The following is a 25,255-nucleotide window of genomic DNA, read 5'->3' on the forward strand; positions in this document are numbered from 1 at the left end:
CAAGTCCTTGTTCAGGAACCCAAACTAAGGCAGTGGACCATTAAAAAACAGGAAATATTCTGATGTCAAAGCCTTCTATTGATGATTTAGGATTCATTGTAGCACATTAATGGTCAAAATTCGTATCAAAACAAATAAACAAAAAGCAAACAAAATAAAACCCTTTAAATTTTGTTTACCTCTGTATTTCTCAAATAGTGTAGTAGTTGAGAGAATGGACTTTGACATCAAGCAAACCTGGCCTTGAAGAGGACTCCACTGTTTACTTTGAAAGTCATTAACCTCTCTAAGCTTCACTATTGCTAACTGTAAAGTGGGGATAATAACATATCTACCTAATGGGATTGTTGCTAAAGTCAAATGAGGTAGTACAGAGTAGTAAAGAGGTGACAATACTGGTAGGTATTATTGCAATTGCTTGGCCATAGACTCTTTCTGAGTAACATCTATTAACATCTGGAAAATGGATAGTTTGGGGAACTTTTGAAATGCATTCCTCTGGGGAAAATCTGGTCTCTCATCTTTTACTGAACATACTAGACTATAATTCCATATGGTGACTTTTATTTTTACAGAAGTCCTAAAGCCATTTGTCGAAATCAAAAGAAAAAGAGGGTTTCTTTCAGTTAACTTCCACAAACGAGAAATCTTTGTTTAAATGACAGCTTGGCATTCAATATAAGCTTTTCAAAGCTTCCTTGGGGATTATCATTTTGCCTATTATTGAAATTTCTTTGTCTAGTGTGGTGGTCTTTCAGGAGGAAGTTCTGTGTCTTACAATGTGGAAGTCATCTACACTTTGTGTGCCTCTCTTAAGTCATGCTGTGATGACTCATTCATCCCCAGGTTGAGAGGAAAGATTGTGTTACTCTGTTACCAAAATAAACACAGGGTCCAAACGATGTCTTTCTCGTTGACTACTTTCTAACAAACTACAGTAACAGGCTACCTTGGTGAGAATACGCGGAGCTGCCTTGTGCTTAACGTTCTCCTGTTCCGCCTTTATTCCAGAAGCAGCCCTATGATTACACAACGATATATTCTGAAAATTTTTCTAACCTCTTCTGGCACAAAAAACTGTTGGGTAAAAGAATGTGAACAACCAGGCGTGTTTTATGGATAAGTCCCTAAGTACCAGCAAACTGAGTTGAGATGGCTCAGATGGGGGGTGAGAAGCAGGCTCTCTTCTTGAAATGGCTTTCCTTGAACACCTCACTGTCGCCATGGTCCGAGGACAGCACTGCTCTATGCAAGAGTGAAAGAGGCAACTCACCAGAGATTCCCAGACAGCCCCACTGGGGCACTTAGGCTAATAATTAGCCAGTTGCAACTGGACGTTTATTGTTAATCTGCGTAATCAGGAAGCACAGGAGTAGCATTTGGAGCTGAGGCACTTCAATGTGGCATTTCTTCTTCTTTTTTTTTTTAATGGCATGGTTTTGCTTAAGGTGCAGTACATTTACAGCATGTATGAATAAAAAAAGACAAACATTGTTTGACTCAGCTTAGACTTTAATTTGTGATATTTCTGAATGTTGAATTTACCCTTCAAAGACATATATTGGAAAATGAAGGGAGGGGTGTATTCACCCTCGTGTTAAATCCCTGATATTGACAATAAAGATGGCTCTATGTTTCTGAGCCTTATAGAAAAGAATTTGGGGGAGGTGCGTGTAGGGATACTTGGGACGGGGGAGAGAAAGAAGGTTTGACTGACTTCTTAAAACAATCCTGGGAGTAATTTTCATCCTTCCTGGAGTTCCTCTTTGTATTAGGGACTGCTCCAACGTCGTGACTGGATGCCCCAATCCCCCAACCAGGGCTGCCAGTGGAAGCGCCCTGCACAAGGTCACCCACAACCCAGCTGCTCCTGACTACAGGCTGCATCAGCCCAGAGGAAGGGTCACCTTTCCTACGTCACAGCAATCCTACCAGGAAGATCACTCCAGAGTTAGGGCTGGGAGATGTCCTGTGTGGCTAATACACTGTTCTGAGACAACAGACATTTGTCTTTGTTGAGACTTGCCAGGAATTCATTTTATAGTGTTGATGTCACTAATCTTGATGTACTCTGCTTCTGATCACCTAAACATCTTCAGAAGAAGATATTATTCCAACGGTGAATTCTATCGACATGAAACTAGTCATGGCAAATGTTAGCTTCCTAAGCGTACTTTAGTTCTCATCGATCTGTCTGCACTGAAACCAGCTTTTCTTTAGTTTTTGTTGTTGTTGTTGTTGTTTCTTTTTCTTGAGAAAGGATTAGGCATTGAGGTGTCATTTGACTTCAGAAATTGAGTGTGGTGGCATTTGGAAATACAAATTGTCACTGAAGCATTTCAATTTAACGTATCCACTGAGTAACCAGAATAGAAAGGATAGAAGAGGGAAACAGGATTGCATGCGGAACTTGCTTTCAAACTGTCACTTGGCAATTTATTTTTAGTGATTAAATTTAGAGTTTCTATTTCAAATCTAAACATTCTCTCTTGAGAGTAACTTATTCAAAACAGTTGAGATAGCAGGTTAATTACATTAAGTCTTCAAACTGGAAAAACTGGCTAGACAAACCATCTATTACGATTATTTGATGATTCATTATCACTAAGACAATCTTATGCTATTTAAATCAACAGGATTCCATTTCTTCACCAGGGAACAATCCTTGAATATGTACACATGCACACACACTTCTGAGTTTTCCTTTGTTTATTTCTGTAGCTAAAAGGAGTAAGTCTCTGAGGTTAACAATGAAGCACAGGATGGTACAGGTGGAAGACAATTACCATGACTGTACATGAACCTCTTTTAATTTCCTTTTTTGTTTTTTTCCCACACCTGAGGTGTATTATACTCATCTCTGCCACACCCAGAAAATACACCCAGATACTTACCAGAATTATGAAATATAGGAACAGTGCACTGTATGCTATAGCAAAGCAAGCCAAGCTCACTTAAGAATTATCTCAAAAAGCAACAGGCTTTGAACATTAACCAATGGGTCTGGAGCCCAGCCTGTCTATAAGAATTTTAAAACCTGAAGCCACTGTACGGAGATAAGATGAAGCAATCTTTTGACCCCAATAGATCTGTTTTGTTTTTTGGTTTTTTTTTTAATTTAACTTTTTTTAATTTTTAATGAATCAAAATTGATTACAGATATTTTTGGGGTTCAACATGGAGATATGTTGATCAAATCAATATTACTAGCATATATATTGTTACAAATTGTAATTATTCTTTCTGCCCCTTGTCCAATCTCTCCCCATCCCCCGGCCCCCTCTAATTACCCTAGATTTCTTCTCTCCTTCTGAAAGAATAATGGTTACTCTGTTGATTTGTTGCCTAGATGATCTGTCCAATGCTGAGAAGTGTGATCAGGTCCCCCAATATTATCATAGAGTAGATACTTCTGTCACTCTGAAATGGGCTTTGTGGAGAGAGACATCCTCTTTCATCTCTGCTGGTAACTCTCCTTGTGTCAATGCACTACAGTGGCTGGTGGACCATCTGTGTAGTGGCTGTGACATCTAGCCGCTTTTGTGGCAGCCATGGTTATTGTGGTGGCTGTGGTGGGCCACCCACATGGAGGTGATGTTTTTGGCATGCTCCATGGTGCTGGCGGTATGCCTGGTTGTGGGGAGTGTCTGATCCCCAACTCCATACCTTGGGTCCCTGGGCAGGCCCCAAGTCACTGGTGTGGTGTGCCTGGGCCAGAACTAATTTTTTGTACTTTGCTTACTTCTAACACTGGGGAACTTCCTGTGGGAACCAGTACTTGAGCTGTGTGGTTGTTTAAATTGCTACTTTGCTGCTGTTTCCCTAGGGAAGACTTTTTGTGCAGCTCAGGGTTTAATGGTTGACCTTATAGGTACTTCCGGCTCTCCACAGACTCGGTGCACCTGGGTTGTGTAGAAACTCTGATCTGGGCCTGAATTTTTTCATCAAACTGCATCCCATGCAATTCTGCATTCCCAACCAGTCTCCTGTGAGTGGTTCTGCACTGACTGGGGAGTGGATTGACTGTCCTTGCTGTGTCCCAGTGTTCTCCTGGTGGGCCTGTCTCCCCCACCACCTGTGCTCCAAACACTTCCCATGGGATGGGCTCTGTGCCGGTCCCTTGCATTGACTCACCAGCCTCTGACTGGCTCCCCTTTTTAAGCCATTCTGGCTCCTCGCTCCTGCGTGGGTCCACAGGAACCCTATTAGTGGTCCTGCTGTCCTGGGTGCCACCAAGACCCTCTTCTGCCCTGCTGCCTCCTAGTAACTCCATCTGAAGGGCATTGCCGCAGCTTCTGCCAGCTCCTGCTCCATGCACTCAGCACCTCTAGCATTAGAGCAGCCATGGCCCAAAATGCTCACAGCAGTTTTTTCTTTCTCTCATCGTGGTTTCTCCTGCCTTCATGAACTCTGTTGGTCTCTCCTCCTCTTCCCCTGAGCTCCAGTGGCCCCAGCTTGGCTGATGTTACATTTTTATAGTTGTAAATTTGTTGATTTGTGAGAGAGTGATGCTAGGGACCATCTGTTCTGCCATCTTGACCGGAACCTAGATCTGTTTTTAAAACTCCACTGGAAAAATAAATAAGTAAATGACTGTTGCAGAAAGTGAGGAAAACAAGGTGAAGTTTAAAAGAGGAAGTTGGAACTGAATCTATTCATCCCAACTTCCCTAAGCAATCTGCTCTTGCCCCTATATTGTTGATTAAAGACACTCCTTTTTCACAGTAATTTAGATTTCAAAATTGATTCCTGCTATGATTTTAATGGTAATACTTTGAATTTCTCTCTTCCAAAGAGAATTAAGCATTAGAGGATGACTAAGAGTATTTGCTTGTGTATTCCACCTAGATTAGCCAAGCTGTCAGGAGGAGTTGAGACAATTGCTTCTAAGGGGGTAATGTCTTCCCTGAATGTGACAAGCTTTGCTCATATCTGCTCTATTTTATTTAAAGATTTGTGGGGTGGGGGTTGAGGGTTATATAATGAACTAGTAATTTTATTTTTATTTTTAATTTTTTTAAAGATGACCAGTAAGGGGATCTTAACCCTTGACTTGGTGTTTTCAGCACCACACTCTCCTAAGTGAGCTAACCAACCATCCCTGTATAGGGATCTGAACCCATGACCTTGGTGTAACCAGCACCACACTCACCCAAGTGAGCTATGGGCTGGCCCTAGAACTAGTAATTTAAAATGGTAAAACAAGCATGGCTATATTTCAGATTAAATATTTGTATAAAAATTTCAAGATAAAACACGGGGGTTATACATTTACTTTCATCTGAGCAGTGTGCCTGGGTGAAAAAGATTTACATACAATGATGCATGAAAGTGAAAGAAGCCATTCTTCCATGTGGTCCTACTTCTGATCAGGAATATTCTAAAGTATAACAAAAGCCAAAAGGATTAGCTATGGTGTATCTATATCTATGTGCTCTATGTTTTATCTACGTGAGTACCATGTGTTCACAGTATGGTTTTTTCATCCTAACACATATTTGAAAATATCCTATAAAGACTCAAAACATCTATACAGTATATGGATTATTCTAATATCTAAAAATAAAATTGAACTTCAGTTAGGACAAGATAATCTGTAATATTAAAGGCAGTCATTTAAGAAAACTAAAAATGAGTGCTTCAGAAATGTGCTACTGGCATTCTATTTAAGAAGTCCTCTCAGTCAGTCCTCCCAGTCACGATTGGACCCTCTAATTCCAACCATATCCCCAGGATGGTTTGGAAAATAGTTATACCTGTAATGCTTATGAAGTAATGGCTCACCTGGTCCAGTCACAGAGAAGTGCTCCAAAAGCATACAGTTCAATAATGAAACCTCATTTCAAAACGACATGAACTGTGTTTCTCAAACACTGTGCAGTGAGGTATGGGGACCTTGGAAGTAGATTCCCTTAAATCTCTTTTTTCCTTTCTCCCATTTAATTCCTTCAGCTGCCTCTCTGACCCCCAACTCTCCCTAGAGAACCAGCCCCCTCCCAGGCCTGGTCCTTTACATTTTTGGTCCTCTACCATGCTCTAATGCCCCTAAGACACACTTGCAGGGCAGAACCCTCCCTCGAGTGAGAAGTGAAAGAGACTGAGGGACCTATACCAATGCAATGGGAGCAGGGGAAAGCCTGGGATTACTCATACATTAATAATACTTCCTGTACTACGCCCTGTTGCACCGAACACTACCACAATTGTGTATCCATTATTACTATGGCTGTTGTTGTTATTTCCTAGTTTTATGACTTTGGGCATTCCTATGCTTCTATTTCTTCTCTGAACAATTAGGAATAATTGAATCCATATAGGAGGGTCAAAGTGAGGTTTACAGGGGTTGATACATGGGAAGCATTGGAAGAGAGCATACTAATTAGGAAGCATGATTATCGTCTCTTGTTTTTGCCTACAGGTAAAATTACCTTGGACCAGTTGTTCCTATGTGTAGGTTTGGAGCGGGAGTCTGGTGGGGGATGGGAGACCAGTCCAGCTGGCAAATGCCTCACAGGACAGACCTCTAACTAATCCCCCTGGTTTACACTCTCCTCCTTTCCCATTCCTACTCTCTTTCCTGCCAACTCTTAAGCTTGGCACCTCTTTGGCACTTAAGAAGCATAGCTGTTACTTCCCAGACGTCTGTTCAGGGCGGCAGCCTCTCTAGGCTATTGAGAATGTCACTCAGTTTTCATCTTCCAGAAATTTAATAAAATCTCTGGTCAATACTGGATCTCTCTCGTTAGGGATTTATTCCCTCTGATACTTGTTTACTAGCCTACACTTTTTTTCTAGAATGGTCAAAAGAGATGTATTTAATAGAGTCCACTCCAACATCTTGAATCAGAAGTTCCCTGGAATACAAAATAAAGTCTTTCTTCTAAGCTTTAGTTTTACTTATAATCATTATAATCATGATAGAGTCTACATTCACTTACTTAGCAGTTTCTCCAATTGAGGAATATTCCTTCATTTTTAATCAAATAAAAAATTCCATCACAATATTAAGATGATTGTAATCGTTGTCTTTAATTATAAAAAGCAATTTGAAAAAAAGCACTGTACCTTTTTTCCCTTTCCCAAGAATATTTGAGCAAATTAGCAAAGGACCAGATATACAAACACACTGAATCAGAGAATTTTGAAGGAGAAGGGATCATTTGCAATAATTTTACAGATGAGAATATTGATGCGAGTGGGGAATGACCTGCCCAAGCCTGCACAGCTAGCAAGAGCCAAAGTTGGGATGAGACTCAAATATGCTCTTTCAGGTGTGCCTAGAAAAACAAAACCAGTCCATTCAGCATTCATATTTACTATATTGCTAGGAATGTCTTCCAGCAGGAGTTTGTAGCAAAAATCAACCTCATTGAGTTATTATGACTATATTCTTCCATTGTTTTCATTTCCTTAAAAAAGGAAAGCCTATTGAACTTTATCATCAAGTCTGTGGTATATGGTTTTGAAGCTAAAAGTAATTATACTCTGCAGCTACATTGTATGACAACTGAAAGATATTGACATATTACTTCTTTGTTACATTCAACAGTAAGTGGCACTTAGCGTATCATGCTACTTCTAATGTGAGCATGAGGTAATTGTTTGGGAACCCAGAACTGCTTATTTAAAGGGTGGGGACTCAGTATAATTACAGAGCCAAAAACCACCTCAGCTTTACCATGGGAAATTTCATGCAACGCATCGTAGATCTTCACGTGGCTTCTCAAATTCATTACTTTCCAGAATTCTCTGGAAGTTTCCTTCTGTTTATGACAAAGTTATCGGCCCTGGTGAATCTGAACCAACAAGGAACGGAGGATCTCTACACTTGAATAAGGTTGAAGAAGCAGAACCTTTTGGCCAAAGTAATGACACTTAGTGCATCTTCATCCTACACGTCTCAGGTTGAAATGCTTCTGCTATGACAGCTCATTGGTCCCAGGAAGTTGCATTTTTCCTAAGTGTGCACCATTAAGATAATGTGTTATTGACTGATGAGGGGAAGAAGAAAGGCAGACAGGAAAAAATTCAAAGGCAAAAGAACACATTTTAGAGAAGTTTATAATCTGAGTCATTTTCATGTATTTATTTGGAGACCATGGTTCTTAATTTCCAGATATCCATTATCTCCTTGAATTAGCTGTGCTATTATTTTAAAAGATGGTATTTTTAACATTGTTAATTACCACGTCAAATGCTCTCCTAGTCAGTTTTTTGGGTTTTTTAAATTTTGGTATAAACACCCAGACTACTACATTCCTCTAAATTTATGATGAGAAATATTCTCATCATAAAAAACAAACCAAAAAAAGCATATGAAAAACACAGAAGAAAAATTCACTGCCAAGGACCAACTGGCCAACACAAGCACTAAGGAGAAATATCTCCATTCTACCACCCTGCTACTCCACAACCCTTCTCCACATTTACATACTCCATGATAGGATTAACCTATGATCGATGGTGGAAAAAAACAAAAGGCAAGGTGGACAAGGGGAAAAGAAATAGAGACTGCTATCCCCACTACCTGAATGGAAGACGATCCCATCGCAAGGACGAGGCTGTGCGACCGGACGTGAGAGGAATGAAACTTTGGCTCAACCACACAAATGTTCCCAGGGTGTCTGGACCTACCAGAAATCTCTTAGTCCATTTCCCTCTGGGGACAGCACTGTGGATAGATATTGTTTGATATCTGTATATGGGGTATGGTTCATTGAGAAAAAAGTTCTGACAGTGGACTACTAAATTCCTTAATGTTGTTATTGGACACCTAAAATGAGTGAGACCCTTAAAACTGAGAAAAAGTCACTTTTCAGGATCAATATATCAATTATTCAGGACATTAATTAGCTCTTAATACCCACTCAAAGCATTAAAAAAAAATTCCCTTCCCCAGATTTAAAAAACAAAACTACAAACTAGACACAAGATCAGAATACCTGGTTTATTGGGAAAAATTCATAATGAAAACTACAATTGCTTATTCTGCAACTTACAAAATAATAATTTGCTATATAAAATGACTTGGTTTTCATTATATAAGTACAAATGATAAAAAAAAAATAATTCATCTGATATATCATATATATGTCACTCAGAGAAACACCAATCTCTGAATTCTCCTATTGCATGTTTTATATCAGACATTTTAAATGTTTACTAAGGAAGACCAGGTTTTTAAGTATATTTAGGTTTCTGCTTACAGTTACAATCTATCAGAAGCTGTGTCTCTATGGTCAGAGCCCAGTTAAACCTGAGATTTTAAAAAAATGCAAGCCATTTCTTCTCCTTAGGCTGTTTTAATGGCACTTTTGCGACAGTAATAGCTCCTCTAACACTTTACTACACTACCTAAGCATATCTATCAGTCATGATGAATTAGGCCTGGTCCATCTTTCAATCCAGTCTACTCTGGTCCTAACATATAGACACAAAACAGTACAGATGTATTAATACAGCATTTTCCCACACCCTAACCCTATAAGCCACTTTAAAAGAGAAAATTTCATCTTAAAATTTCACTATTTAAGGAGGCCGTACTACTCCAACAGGCTTTGGCCATGAAAGAATATCTTCCTAGATGACATATCAAGTCAATGTGAAGTTTAGCAAAAAATCAATTTTTCAGGATATTAATTAGAAATTCTCACAAACAAGATGCATCTAGGGAACTATTCAGCTTCTTTAAATAGCTGAAGGCTTGGACAAATTTTTTTTTTTTTTGCATTTCTTTTAGAATGTTTGGTCACTGACAATTTTTACCAATATCTCCCTCGTTTGCCTTAGCCCTTAATAGACCCAGTTCATTCCACCTGGGACAAACAAAAACTTAGATTATTAAGTCTTGGAAGCCTTCTTATTTTTATCTTATAAAGTGGTAGTTTCATGTTCATATTCTTTTACAAATGCATTATAAATGTTATGGATAGATATAAGAAAATATTGGTATACTTGTATTAGTGGTAATTGGTGAAAACAAGTCTTATTTAACTCCACAAAATGTATATAAAAGATGAACATGAAACTATAACATTATTTAAGAAATATTTTCTCCCAAATTATTTTAGCATTTCTGACTATTTTAATAATTTGAACACTGCCCAAAAAATAAGAAGCTTGAAGAAAACAGTTTCCTCCTCTGAAATCCATCTCAGCAGCAGCGATTTTCTCCCGCTCTCACTGCCCACGTTAGGCAGATGTGTAGAAGTACCTGGGCTTGGCATTGCCCAGGAGGTCATCTTCATAATTAGGGAGGCAGCAGAAGAAGAAGGCACAGCCAATCAGTATAATCGTGGCCGCCCACCCGAAGCCGTAGGCCCAGTTATAGATGTAAGTGACAGCAGGGTTGGCATGAAGACTGAAGGTCTGGGTGTACTTCACAGGGTAAATTACCAGGGAGATGATCTGAAACACGGCTGAAAGGAAGAAAAAATCCCAGAGTATGAGTACATGAATGAATGAACACGTTGAAACAACACATTAACTCCCTCTTCCACAAAGTTTCTGCCTTTAAATAGCTGTTAAAGCCACCTAAAAAGTGCTAAAGCGGCTGGAAGAACCGAGTTAATCGTAGGCCAAAAAAGATGACTGACTACAGTATATAAGAGATACCTGGCACTGATCAGTATTATACATATGAGGTGACTTCAAAAAGTTTGCAGAAAAACTGAATTAAAAGATAACACAAATCCCTCTATGAATTTTTGGAAGACACCTTTTATATACTGAATATGTGAAATACAAACTGAAAACAGTTAAAGAATCACTCTATGGTGTGTGTGTAAGCATTAAATACACTAAAGTAAAAAGTGCAAAATTGTGGCACACAATGGAAAGCAGGACAGTAAAGAAGAGGCTACTTTTTCATCTTTGTGTTTCTTGTGCCAAACATATGCTTAATATGTTCAGTGTTAGCAAAAATTATATATAGTATATGTACACACACATGACTCAATATTGTTATTCAATAATATATCATTGGACTATTCATCCAGTAAGTGAATGACTAAAGGAAACAATGAACCAATGATGCAAATGATCCATGTGGAGAATCAGCAGAGATGCTTGCAGAGGAGGTAGAGTCTGAAGAGTAAATAGACAGAGAGACACGAAGGACCGGTGAAGGGCGTTCCAGGCTCAAGAAATATAATAAACGATGGGAACCATCACAGTGCTTAGGGGAAATGTAAAGGAAGATGTGGAAAGAAAAACATATGTCAAGAAGATTTCTAAACTCTTTGGTATAATAGTCACATTATTACAACAATTTTAATCATTGTAATAGCATTGTAAGAAACTTCAAAATAAAAAGAACTTTACTGAATCTACTTTTGTGGTCTTTTTCAATGAACATGCATAATTTTATAATGCTATAATGAGCATATACATGTTATGTTATGTTCTGCAATTTTTTATTTAGAATTTCATATGTTCACTGCCATATCAAAGAGTATGAATGGATTTTAGCTCTTTAACATTAAGACATACTCACCACAAGGAAGGGCCAGGTGGTTGTGCTCCCAGGAATGTATCAGGGAACATACAGTCCTCACCACCATTTTTTCTATCATAATCTTTTCTGCTAGCTCCACAAATGTACCCAAAGGTAGTTTTCTTTTTCTTTTTCTTTTTTTTTTTTTTTCTGCTAGAAAAGCTGTAGATGTTTCCACATCTTGATTTGATGCTTCTATTTCTCAACTCAATTAAAATGTTCCTCTTCTCTAGGAATTTTTGAAGAGCAATCTTGGTGCAGATCTTAAATATTTCTCTACTTCTTATATATTTTAAATAGCTAACATACTAGTTGTTTGCCACTTACTGCAAAATATTATGTTAGATGCATAAGTAATCCTTCTCTACACTGACCTCCAATTTTTCTAGTAATAAATGTTAAATACTGTTATTCATCAATTTTGGCTCATCATACATGAAGTTCTTAAAATGGTCTGGATGAATTTCCACAAAATTTAAATTGTATCAGTGTTTAATTTTTCTGATTTTAACCCAATAATACAAGGGTACTTTTAAAAGTTTGTGGAAAAATAAAATTGAAAGATAATACAAATCTTTCCATGAACTTTTAGAAGTACCCTCATATATGTAAAATTAAAAATAACTGTTGCTGTGAAATGTGTCTTGAAAGCCAAGTAGGCCTTATTCAACATTACCACTAAAAACATATAGAGATTTCTAGATTTTTATTCTTCTATGTACATGTCCTACTCTACTCGTCAAACTCTTTATTTAAAGGAGAGGACGAGTATGAAATTACAAAATGAGAACACTGGGTTAGACAGGACTGTTCAGTTGTAACTCTGTTGAAGCTCACCAGAAATAATTTTCTATCGAACAATAACTCCTGTCAGCCTGGATGGCCATTACTACATCTTATTGTTTTAATGCTACGTGGAAGCAATGAATAAGAGAGGTTTATGAGGATTTTTTTTATTGTTGTAAAATACACATAATATTTATCATTTTAACCATTTGTAAGTATACACATCAGTGGCATTAAATGCATTCACAATGTTGTGTAACCTTCAGTACCATCCATACCCAAAACTTTCCTATCATACACACATACACTCTGTATCCATTTTTTAAAAACTCCCCCTCTTCCTCCCAGCCCCTGGTAACTTCTATTTTACTTTCTGTCTCTGTGAATTTGCCTGTTCTAGGCACCTCATATAAATGCAATCATATAATATTTGTCCTTCTGTGTCTGGTTTATATCATTTTGCGTAATGTTTTCGAGGTTCATCATGTTGTAGATGTCAACATTTCATTCCCTTTTATGGCTGGATAATATTCAATTATATGTATATACCACATTTTGTTTGTACATTCATCTGTTGACAGATAATTTGGCTGTTTTCACCTTTCGGTTGTTATGAGTAATGCTGCTATGAACCTGGGTTACAAATATCTGTTCAAATTCCTACCCTACTTTTACTTCTTTTAGGTATATACCTAGGAGTGGGATTGGGTCATATGGTATTTCCTAGAATTTTTCATTCACATTAATGTCCTAGTGTGTTATTTTTCAGGGTGATTTAAACAGGCATCCATCTAGTCTTCTAAGACACGTGGAAGGAAGACATGCAAATGTGTTTCTCTGTAAGGTCTCATATATTAATTATAAAAAGCCAAATAGAAGTGGAGGTAGGATTCAACGAGTTTCTTCATATCTTTCATGATTCCAAGTCATTTCTGATTTTAACATATTATTCAAAAGCAAATTTTGAAACATGAAGAGCATGAAGTATATTTTATTTTTAATCAAGAGAAATTTAAAAATGTGCAGTGAAGACTAGTGCTGCCCTAGGCTCTGTGAACTTAAACTTTTCTAAGCTCAGGGAACCCAGCACCAAGTGGTCTTATAAACCATGTTTGATCTTATGGACCCCTGCTAGACACAGGCTTCTGACCTATTTCCAAGACCATCTGCTCACTTTGTATTTGTGCTCCAGATCTGTAGCTGGATTTCTGCTTTGGTCCCACGAGCCTAAGTTGGTACCTTAAGAAATGACCTGTGGCTCGGCTTTGCCCTTATCAGCACCCTCCCTTTCCCTGCCTCAGAAAATCTGGTTTTGCATCCGAATCCAGCTTTGTAGCTGGTCCTGTCCCTTTGACAGGCTTCCCTAGGGCCAGGTACCTCCTACCTAAAATTTCAAATGATTCCTGCTCCTAAATTCCTAGTTCTTGTATTCCATTCATAAATGTTCACCCCAAGCCTTCCCTACCTGCCTAACTAAATTTCTTCCCATCACCTGTGTCTGGATCACCACCACCCAGCGCTGGCTCTATTCTATGGATGAGCCATTCCAGATCTGGCCCCTCCAAGGTCCTCCATCCCGTGGCAGAAAACTCTTTCAAGACCACCACTCATTCAACAAGCAAAATGGTTCAGGGACATTCTGGTCTCCCCTCAGCATGGGGCTCATAGGAGAACACTGCACTTCCAGGGCTGACAAAGTCCTGGTCCTCAAGAAGGGTTGTCATTGGATGGGATCACCTGGGAGACAGGGGCACACAGAGTGACAACCTGCATTACTGGGATGAGGAGCACAGAACACTGCCTGAGGCACAGGAGGAAAGGGATCCAGATCTGTTACTTCTGCCCTTTGTGACACATTTTCAGAGGACACATTAGAAACTAATTGTCATGGATCTTCTCTGTGGAACTGGACCTGACTACACTGATGCCCACTGATGGTATGAATAAAGAATCGCTGACACACAGTTCTTACCAGCCAGAGCAAGGAGGCCTCCAATCACTCTTAGGAAGACAAGCATTTGGGGTCCACAGAGGGCAAAGAAGGAGAGGATGAAACAGATCACCAGGATGATAAAGCCACAGAAAAGCATGGCAGCGGCTGCTCTTCCCCATGCTGCAAAAAGAAAAGAACCAGCAATTAACAACACAGACCTGCCACACTGAACAACTGCTTATTCAAATATCAATAGGGTTTTGTTTTTTCTTTCTACTCATTCTATTTGGGTGGAGGGACAGTTTTTGTTTGGACAATACTTAAGAATCTCCATATTTCAAGAAAAAAATAGGTAATTCCTATGTAGGATGTTAATATATGGACACTCAGAAATGCTTTTCTCCTCTCAGTTTTTGAGCAAAAGTTTATATCTCTGAAATCAAAGTTAAACTTCATTCACTGTTTCTCATGGAACAAATATGCCATATAAATAGGTATATTTACAAGGTTCACCCAAGTTCTAACACAAGACAACCCTAATAAACATTTTTGGTACTGAATAAGCCAAAGGATGATTTCTTTAGGAAATGTTTCAAATACCTTTGAAAGGATCTTTGTTTCATACTAATATGTGGTCCCATGCAAAAATAATCATTGGGAATACATATTTATGACTAGGAAGAGATGTTAAATAAAACAATTTAAGTGTTAGAGAAGTAGCCATGATTTTATAACAAGCTTGGTAGCATACAACTTTTCTGAATTTCTGCCTAAATTTTAATTTATGAAATATTCAGAATTTATCATGCAAGAGTTCTTAATTATTAATATTGGCCCTAAAAAAGAATCAGCATGAGGCAGAAATTGAGTTCTCCAGCCCTGTGTCATTCTACTGTGTACCTGTGGAAAGACAGAGATCCATGACACATACAAGCAGCTCCTATTGTTCAACCTGCACTGATTCTTAAAATCTCTTCATGTATAACCTTTGCTCTAGAGATAATAACTAACATTTAGGACATGTGTTAGCTCACTGAATCCTCACAACAACTTCTACTATCATTTTTATTTTAGAAATATGAATATACTTAGGCTTTCAGAATTCAAATAACCTGCCCATAGCTATACAGCTAGTATGTGATTTAGACAGTTTGATTTCTAAATAGTCTGAATCCAAAACGTGACTCGTTTTTTTTTGAGATATAATTTACATACCATAGAATTCACTCCTTTAAAGTGCACCATTCAGTGGGTTTGTTTGTTTGTCTTTTAACTACATTCACAGGGTTGTGCAACCATCACCCCTAACAAATTCAGAACATTTTCATCACCCCAAAAAGAAACCCCAGGCCCATTAGCAGTCACTTCCCTATTCCCCCCTTCCTTCAGCTTCTAGCAGCCACTAATCTACCTTCTGTCACTATAAATTTGCCTATTATGGACATTTCACAGAAATGGAATCATACATTATATGGTCTTTTGTGACTGGCTTCTTTCACTGAGCATAGTATTTTCAAAGTTCATCCATATTACAGCAGGAAGCAGTCCATTCACTCATTCGTGGAAGAACATGCGCTCATATCCTATCACTCTATCGGATGTGAAAAGGTGAGTCCCATGCCCCTCTGCCCTGGTTTAACTCCTGCTCTCTAACACAGCACGGCTGACAAGATGAACTTATCCCCACTTAATTCTAGGTCATTTGACTGGTCACAGTAAAACAAAAGATATGGGCTAGCAGAAAGAGCAAGGGCTTTGGAGCCAGCTAGACCTTTATACCCTGCCCCTACCACCCCTTAGCCACATGCCAGCCTCATCTGTTAACCAGGGCTAAAAATGCCTGTTGCAAGATTATGGCGAGGATGAGCACTCCTGTGTGGGAAGTCTCAGCTGTTAACTCCCCAGCCCTCGCTGCTCACAAAGTTCCTCCTGTATCCCATGACTTTCCTCCAGTACCTCAAGTTTTCATTTTATTCTACATTAGCAAGGTTCACACCGTCAAGTAAAGATTGCTCCTCAGTCATCCAATTCATCTTCCTATCTTCATCTGTCACAGACAAACCTGAGCTAAGTTCTCCTGTTCCCTTCTCCAGTCGTCCTCTAGATTCATGAATGACTGGGGCATAAGAGATTACCAAAGAGAAGAAATATTTCCATCTGTCTCAGAAATACCATGTTTTCATACAAATTACCCCTTAGTAGCACTGTTCAGGATGGGGCTGAGATGGTACATGATTTGGAGACCCAGTTTCATATGTGTAGTTTTTATTACTTTCCTTTAAATCTCCTTGCTCTTCTTGTCAGATCAATGAAAGATTTTAGGCATAAGGTTAAAATAGGAATGTTTTATTGTAAAAGGAATAAAGCCGAAGTGTGAAATTTCATGTCTCTGCTCACTTTTGCCTTGTCCTTCAAGTAAGGTAACTTTTAAGAGAAGAGGGACCATGCTTTGGAAAGAATATTAATTAATCAGACCTCAGAATATAGCTCATAGACCACAACATAAAAATAAGCAGTGGTGTTTATTAAAAATACAGATCCCTGTGCCTCCCCACAGACCTACTGAATCAGAGCTCGAGAGGTAGTAGCCAGGGATCTGCACTATAGTAGTATTTCTTATATCCATACTAAAGTTTGAGAATAACTAAGATAGATTATCAAACTCTTTATAAAATAGATGCCTCACTACTAAAAAAGGAGCACTTAACTTTCAGTATGTGACCCACTGTCAATTACAGTCTCACTTCATAGATTTCTTTTTTAATTGAGCTACCAGGGACTTGAATATAGAATTTTTATGGCTACTGCCAATCATTAAGTTAAATTAAATCCAATCATTAAATTCAAATAAGCAAAAACTTATTTTTCCTTTTATGAGTTCACAACTTTGAAACTATGCAATGAAAGGCAACATATCTAAATATGCATGCAGAGGAGTGCAAACGTGATGAAAATAAACAGCAGAGCAGAACGCGTTTTCAATAAAAACAGGAAAATCTTCCTAACAAGGAACATATTTCAATAACCAAACTTTCAATTGCAGACTAATTTGAAAGTCTAGCTAAATAATGTATGATGTTGCTGTAAAGAAGAATATTAATAATTTATCTGTTTATTTGAAGAAAATTCACACAACTATTAGTTCTATTACAACTTCCTGGAACACAATAGCTGAAGTATAATTTATGCTTAGTTTCAGGTACTTGGAAGGAACTAAATTTTTTTTAAAAAGGTAAACCAATTCACCTAACCTAAAGCCAACAGGTGAACATAAAGACAGACCATTTTAAGGACTTTGCCTACACTACATTAAATCAATTCAGTTAATGTCTTGTTTATTTAATATGCTGAGTCTAAAGAAAATCAAAATGGAAAATTAAGCAACAGTTTGTCTTGAGAAAGCTACCTTGGAAGGAGAACGTGTAAAACTTGCTCCTTATAGTATGGAAACACCCACACTGAATCATTTATCATTTGAGACAGAAATCTTGGCATGGCTTTAAAGATTCTGACTGATGAATGACAGACCTCTTCAAGTAAGGGGATCTGCCTTCTCATGTCAATGGCTATTTTGTTTTAAGATGGACCATACTAGGTTGGAGCAGGGTTCTCCCAGTCCAGAATTCTGTCTGAGAAGGGGAAAATCAGTCATGCAGACTTATAACACAGCTACACTCCATGACATACATTATGAAAAATTAGTACCTTTGGTTTCAGTTACCCAGAACGATCTAACCTTTTGGAAACTATATTCTTATATTATACCATGGTCTAAATTATATCATATTTGCCCACCCCCAATGGAAAACATCAATTTTTAGAACTTGTCCTAAAGCTACATCTTTCACTATTCAACTGTTCCTCAAAGTCTGTCCATCTTTATCTATTCTGAACACAAGTTTGTCCTTCATTACTATTTCATACACCAGATTTTAATGCCTTTCCCGTGTGTGTGTGTGTGTGTGTGTGTGTGTGTGTGTGTGTGTGTGTGTGTGTGTGTGTGTGTGTGTGTGTAGAAGGTGCTCACTGCCAACTGTCATTGTCTGAATTGAGACCACAAAAGCATGCAGTACTCCAGGTAAATAGATACTGTGTTTCTGTGTAGGAACTGTTTTGTTTCCTTAATACAAGACCAATATGGTCTTTTATGTAATCTGTTGTGTCCCAAGTTTATTTGGTAAGTAATAACTTGGAGAAGTTCAGGTTATCAAAGAAACCAGCAGCATTATAAATCCATTTCTAAATACGATTCATTGACGATCCGTTTAGATGAACAATGGCTTATCAAGCTCTGCTTCTCAAAGATTCGATATTAAATCAAGAATATGAAAATCATTCAATGGTCACTAATGAAGCTAAGTTTTTCCTAGAAAGTATTTTTAAGTTTTTTGTATGAGATAGCATGTTATTTTTTTCCCGGAAATTACATATGAAAACACAATGTTATAAGGCAAATATGGCTAGGAAATTGGCCAGTAAGGCCAACCAATAAGAAAAGAGCAAAAAAAGTAAAAACAAATAAATACTTTGAATGTCAAACTAGAAATGATAAACTGAAGCTTGTGAAAAGAAAAAATAAATAAATTTTTATTTTAAGACAAGGAGAGCATTCTGAATATTTTTGATATTGTTGGTAATATTCTGGAGACTATCGCTAATTTTTCCCACAAAGTTATTAGTACTTCTTTTAGTGAGTTTCTGCATTCTTCAATAGTTTTACACGTGGGCACCAAACAGACCAAAACAGTCTGTGACCTACCCCTTACTCAGTCCCTGAAGACACCAATGTGTCATCCAACTAGAGGATGGGTCCTTTCTAGAACAAAGGATTCATCTATTAACAATACCAAAGTTCCCACCTAGTGAATCTGAGATTTTGTTAGATTTCTTCACACTGTTTCTACGAGGTTCCTTATGCCATACAAAATCAGAACTGAAAACTACATAAAACCACAGTTTAAAAAATAAAAAAGATCCTACCTACAAATAAATATAAGCATGGGTGGATGACATATTCAAAACGACTGTTTTGCATGTTCAATAAGGTGGTAATCTGCAGTAATTTGGCCAGTGCTTCTGAAACTTAAAAGTGCTTACAAATCACCTGGGGAACCTGTTAAAATGCAAATTCCAATTAAGTAGGTGGGGCCTGAGACACTAATGTCCAATAACTTCCCAGATAATGCTGAGGCTGTGGCTGCTGCTGGTCTGTGACACTTTAAGTAGCAAAAATCCAGAGGACAGCTCATAGCAGGCCTCCAAAAAAAATCTACCCAGGAAGAAGCTATTCTGCAGAAGTGCTGGAAGGCAGTAAAGAAATGGCTCAACAGAGGAAAGGCAGGGAGAACCACAAGGCAGAGCACTCCACAGTTGGTGTGAGATTCTTCACATGCTTTACATTTTCTCCTGAACCTGGGCCAGATAACTACTTAACACTGTGTCTTCTACAGAACTATGATACCCTGCCCCTTCGTGGTCTTTTTTTTAAAGGACTGATCTAATCAATGAGTGGGGAAACCATCCTACACAGGAGGAGGTGAAAACAGGAAATTTTATCCTGAAGACAAGATAACTAGCAGCAAATTTGGGATCTACCGTCAAATATCTGAAAATCCGACAGATGGAAGGAGAAGGCTGGAAAGGAAGAATGACTGGGAAGCACATTTCAGCTGTCAGTATAAGCGAAGCACTTTTAACATACAGTATCATCCAGGGAACAGAATTAAGCTGCCCAGTAGGGGGAAGAAACTCGGTCTGGGTGCTGTTGATGGGCGCCGGCTTTGGTGAGAGCTTGTACTAGGTGCACTTTAATTCCTTTCTAACAGTCTGAGAGTCTCTGTCCACTTACAGTTCATTTATAAGTTAGGTCACTCAAAAGGGACTGAGGCTTTCTGGTCTGGTTACTGCTGAGTGCAGCAAATGTGGAATGGACTGAATCATTGGTTCTTAGACTTTTAGATTTGATAAATCAATTTTTTAAAAATTATTAAATCAATAGAGTGGCCAACTTTGTATTTGGCTTTGTCAGAACGTGAACTCACACATGCTCATGCAAAGAATCTATCTAGTAATGCCTAATTTTATAAAACAAGAACAGTTTACCTCACCCCATGCCCCCAATAAAGCTACACAAGCATAATCTCAAAATGAAGTTCTTTAGTAGAATTTAGCCTGATGTAAACTAATGACTTCATACTTATTTTTCTCAAGGTTAAATGGCCTATGTGAAAATATTTTATATAATTCTCTGATTCTATGCCATGTCCAGGAGTGATTTCACGTAAAAACATCTGCTGCATTCTGTGGTGTTCAAAGGGTGTCTTTGGTAAAAATGAGGCGCTGGCAAACACTTGTCGCATTTTTGTTCTGGTGCATAAACGCGTCTCCATAATTCTCCACCCTGACTGAAGGCTGCCCTGGATCTGAAATCCTACATGGCTGAGGCTTAAAATATCCTCCTGATATATTCTTGTTTAAAACTGGAAAAGAAGGTGCCAGCAGTGCAAAAATAGTATACATGAACATGCATTCAAATTTAATTTCACATTTTATTTATTTAGATGAAATCTGAATGATCGTTTCAATCATAAATCTAGATTTTCTTTTCCAGTTTTGGCAAATATAAACCATGATTTTTTAAAAACTTCAAACAAGTATCATCTGTTAAGCTAGTTCCTAATTTAGCTGTTACCCTCATGTCAAAGGAAATATTCGGGGAATAATCTGGCTCATTTACGAGGAAAAAGGAGGTGATTTGACCATCTGAAGCTCTTTTAAAACTCTAATAATGGTGAAGAATAAAATATTCTTTTTGCATAGTTCTAAGGAACTTTCTATCTTTTTTAAAAAGTAATTATTATCAATACTTGCCAGGAATGACCTGTGTCTTCATTACCAAAATGAACATGTGAATGTTATGCATATCAACTAGTAAAGGAGATGGTCAAATACTTTGTAATAAAAAGGTCTATTTTCTTAATAGTTAAAATGGTAAATGAAAATATTTATTTCCTAGTACGTGAGAAGTTTTTTTAAAAAATGAATGTACACATTCAATTCTCTATATTGAGGTATCATTTTAATAAGAGCTATCAACCTTACTTCTTGTTACTGTGTGTTCGTATATCTCAGGGAGAGTGGGTAAACTGCTTACTGCATTTTAGACAAAGTACAACCTCATGTAAACATATCGTTTTCGGCAAGGCATTACTGAGGCTACCTGAAAACCTCAGAGTTCAAAGATGCCTAGACAATCACCCAACAGCATAGGAATGCACCATTTCTACACTTGGGAGGCAAAACTAGTCAACATTCAGTCCCTGCAAGAAATGGGACGGAAGCGTAACAAACACTTAAACTCATCTTTGACTACAATGGTGGGAGGTGGACCTCCCCTGGTGGCTTCATATCTACTGTCTTCTTCCCATGACCACCTCATGACAGCAGATCTTGAATTCATGATTTGATTTTAGGTTGAGCAAGAGCTGTGTCTGTGTCTAACGCATTGCTGGCTGGCACTTTATTATCTTTGCAAAGGTAAAAGTAATAACTAAATGGAGATATTAAAACCACCACGCATTTATGAAAATCAGTCATACTGCATCATAAAGGCAGTAACAGATTTTTCAAGATTCACTTGGAAAACCAAGCGAAATCCAATTTTCCCAAAGACCAATTTCTACATCAAATTGAAACATAAACTATACACCGGATCAGTGTTTTCTTTAGTGAAAAAAGTTAATGTTTTAGACTTCTAATTTAAAAAAATTAAACTAAGAAACAAAAGCTGCTTACTCCCTTTCATATAGAAAACCCTATCTCAATATGAGGTTGGAGCAGCCACACCCGAAGAAGGTGAGCTCATCCTGCAAGTCAAGAAAAATAAAAACGGCATTGTATGTGTTTCACAAGAGGGCTGTGGTCACAGTCAGAGCCTTGCAGGCCAAATCTTGTCCCAGCAATAGCACTGATCATGGTTCTGCCAGTACCCCCCTCCCAACGAAGGCGTATTAATTAACCTTCTTCTTACATGGAAAATTACTGAGTATTCTTTGGGTCTGTTTTAGTTTTTAGAGTAGGGTATAATGATCAAAGTCTGTTTAAAAACACACAAACAGACCTATTAAGTCCCCTACAAGAGACTAAGTTGGAATGCATTTTAACTAGGAAATAGTTATATTATTTGAAAGAAATTAATTCCCCTTAAAAACCTAAAAGACTTGGGATAATACAAACCTTGTCAAGCATAGGTTTTGTGTTTTCAGAGAAGAAAAACACAAACTTTAAGGAAAGCAGGAATTCCCTTTTGGGGTAAAGTTTATTGTGGGAACTTCCAAATGATTCCACAACAGATAAGATACAGCACCAAGCTGCTGATAATAGGGCCCCAGAACCATAAATAAACAGGATCTGGTTGGAAGCCCTGGGCCACTTCAGGGAAAGAATCAAGTCTATGGTAATAGTAGGGAACGAAAAAAGGCAGAGAGTGGCTTTCTTTCTTTTTAAAACTATTAAACTCAGTAAAGCCCCATTCGGCTTTAAGCTTCTGATTTATGCCCACATTTTCCCCACCACCCCACCCCCATATAAACATTGCTAGTTGCAACAGACCCCAGCTGTTCCTCATATCTACCCATAAGCAAGGGGGGCATCCCACTGTGGAAGAAAGTATCTTTTCAGATGAGAACTACTCTCCAGTCCTGTCTATTCACAAGGCAAGCACGAGGCTTCCTCCCTGCTGGAAAAGAGGACACTCTTATCTGCAATGTATTACATTTGTCAACTCTCCTTCCCTTCGCTAGTGTAGAAGATGTGTTTGCTTTTTTAGATTTCAAGTGAGATTAAAATAAATACGTTTCCTAAACGCTAATGCGATGCTTAAGCCAAAGGGACACTCCCTAACACAAGAACTAACAAGAACCAGCCCGACGGGTAAAATACTGAAGTAGTTACTGAAATCATAACTGCTAAATCTTTGCCTGAAAAGACTTAGCAGTTATGATAAAAGGGCTTTTCTTAATGAGAAACGTGTCTTTTCACTTAGAATCCCCGACATTAGGGAAGGCACGTTATTTTAATACCTATATTTTAATCATAAGAACTGAAGGAGGAAGGGGAATGGGAAATTTCAGTAGGTCTCCATGAAAATGTACTTCATTCATTGTATCTACTCATCTAAACTTTTGCAACGGCTGAAATCGTCCTTTGCATGTAACCGATAAAAACCTATGGGAAAAAAAAAAAAACGTACGAGTAGTTTTAACCAGGGCCATTTTCTTCCTGCTTTGATCCTGGTTTAAACTGCAACTGCTTAATTTGATTCAGGTCCGATGCCTGAGCCTGAGTCCATTTTTTTTTTTTTTTTTTTTTTAAGCAGCCATCACCCCTGACCCTGTCAGGACCCTTTCCGTGCGGCGCCTGCCGCAGGCCGCAACCCCGAGGGCTTCCTGGAGGCGGCGGCGCTTGGGCGGCCACTCACCGAAGTCCATGAGGCTCCTGCAGCCGTCTTCTTCGGAGCCGCTGCCGCCGCTCTCGGTGAAGCATCTCCACCACAGCGAGGACGTCTGAATGTGGTTGCTCGACTGCAGCCAGCCGCGGCCGGCCAGCGCGATGATGTCGAAGGCGATGGCGCAGAGCAGGAGCAGGGGCAGGATCCACCTGCAGCGCTCGCAGGCCAGGCCGCAGCGCAGCATGTCGACGGTCGCGGCGCGGAGCGGAGGAGCGCGCGGGGCACGGGCGGCGGCGGCGAGAGTGGCCCGGGGAGCGAGGACGTCCAGACAAAAGGGACGAGGCCGCAGGGAGGCGGAGCCGGGGAGGACGCGGCTCGGGGCCGGGTGCGGGGGCGCGGCGCGCGGGCCCCACCTCCGTGCCGGTGACTCAGAGCGCGCCCGCCCCGACCTGCCCGGCTGAGCCCTGGCGCGCGCGGCACGGGCGGGGCGGCTGGTAAACAAGGCCGGGCTCGGGTTACACCGGGGGGCGGGAGCTCCACCCTGCTTGGGCGGCCGCATGGGGCGGGCAAAAGGGCCCTGCGTTTTCCCGTAGGCTCCTCTCCTTCTTACCTGGTCCCCTCCCAGCACAAGTTTTCCTTCTAGTTGCTTCAACGTATGCACGTGTCTATGTGCATAACACCAGCTAAATAACCCCTGATGTCGGATAATGGTGTGATTTTCAACAATGCCATATTTGAGTCTCAGGCAGTTGGAGATGGGCGTTCACACTGTACCTATGCATAAATGCTGCACTCGTTTGGACTCGTGCACCCAAACCCAGAAGCCCGGCCCTGACCCCCCAGGAAGAGGTGGTCACTTCCTCCTGGGCTCCACCTTTGCACCTTGGACTGCTGTTCCTTAGTGTTCTTAACTGTTTGCAGGCCTGACTTTCCCGCTGGATTGTGAGCTCTGACGGCGGAGGCTGTGCTTTATTTATTTGTGTCTCCCTGGGTCAAAAGGGGAGCTCAGAGAATTTGATGAAAAAACACCCTTAATCAACGAAGGCTGGCTCCAGTCTTGGAAGCGCTTAGTCTGGCTTCTCCAGGTTACTGCATGTCGCCTCTGCTACATGCAGTCCACTCCCTATCAGAAATCTCTATCTATTTAAACCCCACTTTATCTACTCTTCATTTACTATTGTGAGGTTTCTTCGAATAAAAATCATTAGGTCAGCATGCAACCAGCATCTAAAAACCCACCCCTCAATGTCCTGGCCAGTTTCCCTTACTACCGTGACTCTCCGGGTGTGGCAGGGAGGGTGGGGCGGCAACCAGGAGTGGCGCCGAAGAGAAACAAGGTCACCACGGTGGCCTTGGGCAAATCGCTAAAACATCCAATAAGGGTCACATCTTATCCTATAGCTCCGGAGATATCTTCTGAATCCCTTACGTTTTCCATTAATTAAAAAAGAAGTGGGAAGTACATAACAATGTTTAAAATTTAGTCCTCTGTATTTCAATTTGATATTCTCAATAGAAATAGAATACTATTTTGTTTTATGCAATTATCTGGCAATTTTTGAAGATGAATAAAATAAAAGTAGTAAGAAAGTTA

General features: G+C 39.3%; 1 protein-coding gene across 1 annotated transcript; it reads right to left on the reverse strand.

The window, feature by feature from the left end:
- Window positions 1-8,946: 8,946 nt before the first annotated feature.
- PERP (p53 apoptosis effector related to PMP22) lies at window positions 8,947-24,081 on the reverse strand. Its single transcript, XM_063097520.1, has 3 exons — window positions 23,692-24,081; window positions 14,253-14,393; window positions 8,947-10,418 (listed from the first exon to the last, which is right to left on the reverse strand). The coding sequence occupies exons 1-3, from the start codon at window positions 23,903-23,905 to the stop codon at window positions 10,192-10,194; spliced, it is 582 nt and encodes a 193-aa protein (XP_062953590.1). The 5' UTR covers window positions 23,906-24,081; the 3' UTR covers window positions 8,947-10,191.
- Between the last annotated feature and the right edge of the window lie 1,174 nt (window positions 24,082-25,255).

The sequence above is a fragment of the Cynocephalus volans genome, chromosome 5, assembly GCF_027409185.1.
Source record: "Cynocephalus volans isolate mCynVol1 chromosome 5, mCynVol1.pri, whole genome shotgun sequence".
Classification (NCBI taxonomy): domain Eukaryota; kingdom Metazoa; phylum Chordata; class Mammalia; order Dermoptera; family Cynocephalidae; genus Cynocephalus; species Cynocephalus volans.

Bases quoted from the DNA above. Each gene is read 5' to 3' on its own strand.
- PERP (XM_063097520.1), bottom strand. From the start codon at position 23,905: ATGCTGCGCTGCGGCCTGGCCTGCGAGCGCTGCAGGTGGATCCTGCCC. The intron at 14,394-23,691 runs GTGAGTGGCCGC...TTCTTTTTGCAG, and splicing joins CAGGAGCCTCATGGACTTCG to CATGGGGAAGAGCAGCCGCT. The intron at 10,419-14,252 runs GTAAGAACTGTG...TCTTCCTTTCAG, and splicing joins AGGCCTCCTTGCTCTGGCTG to CCGTGTTTCAGATCATCTCC.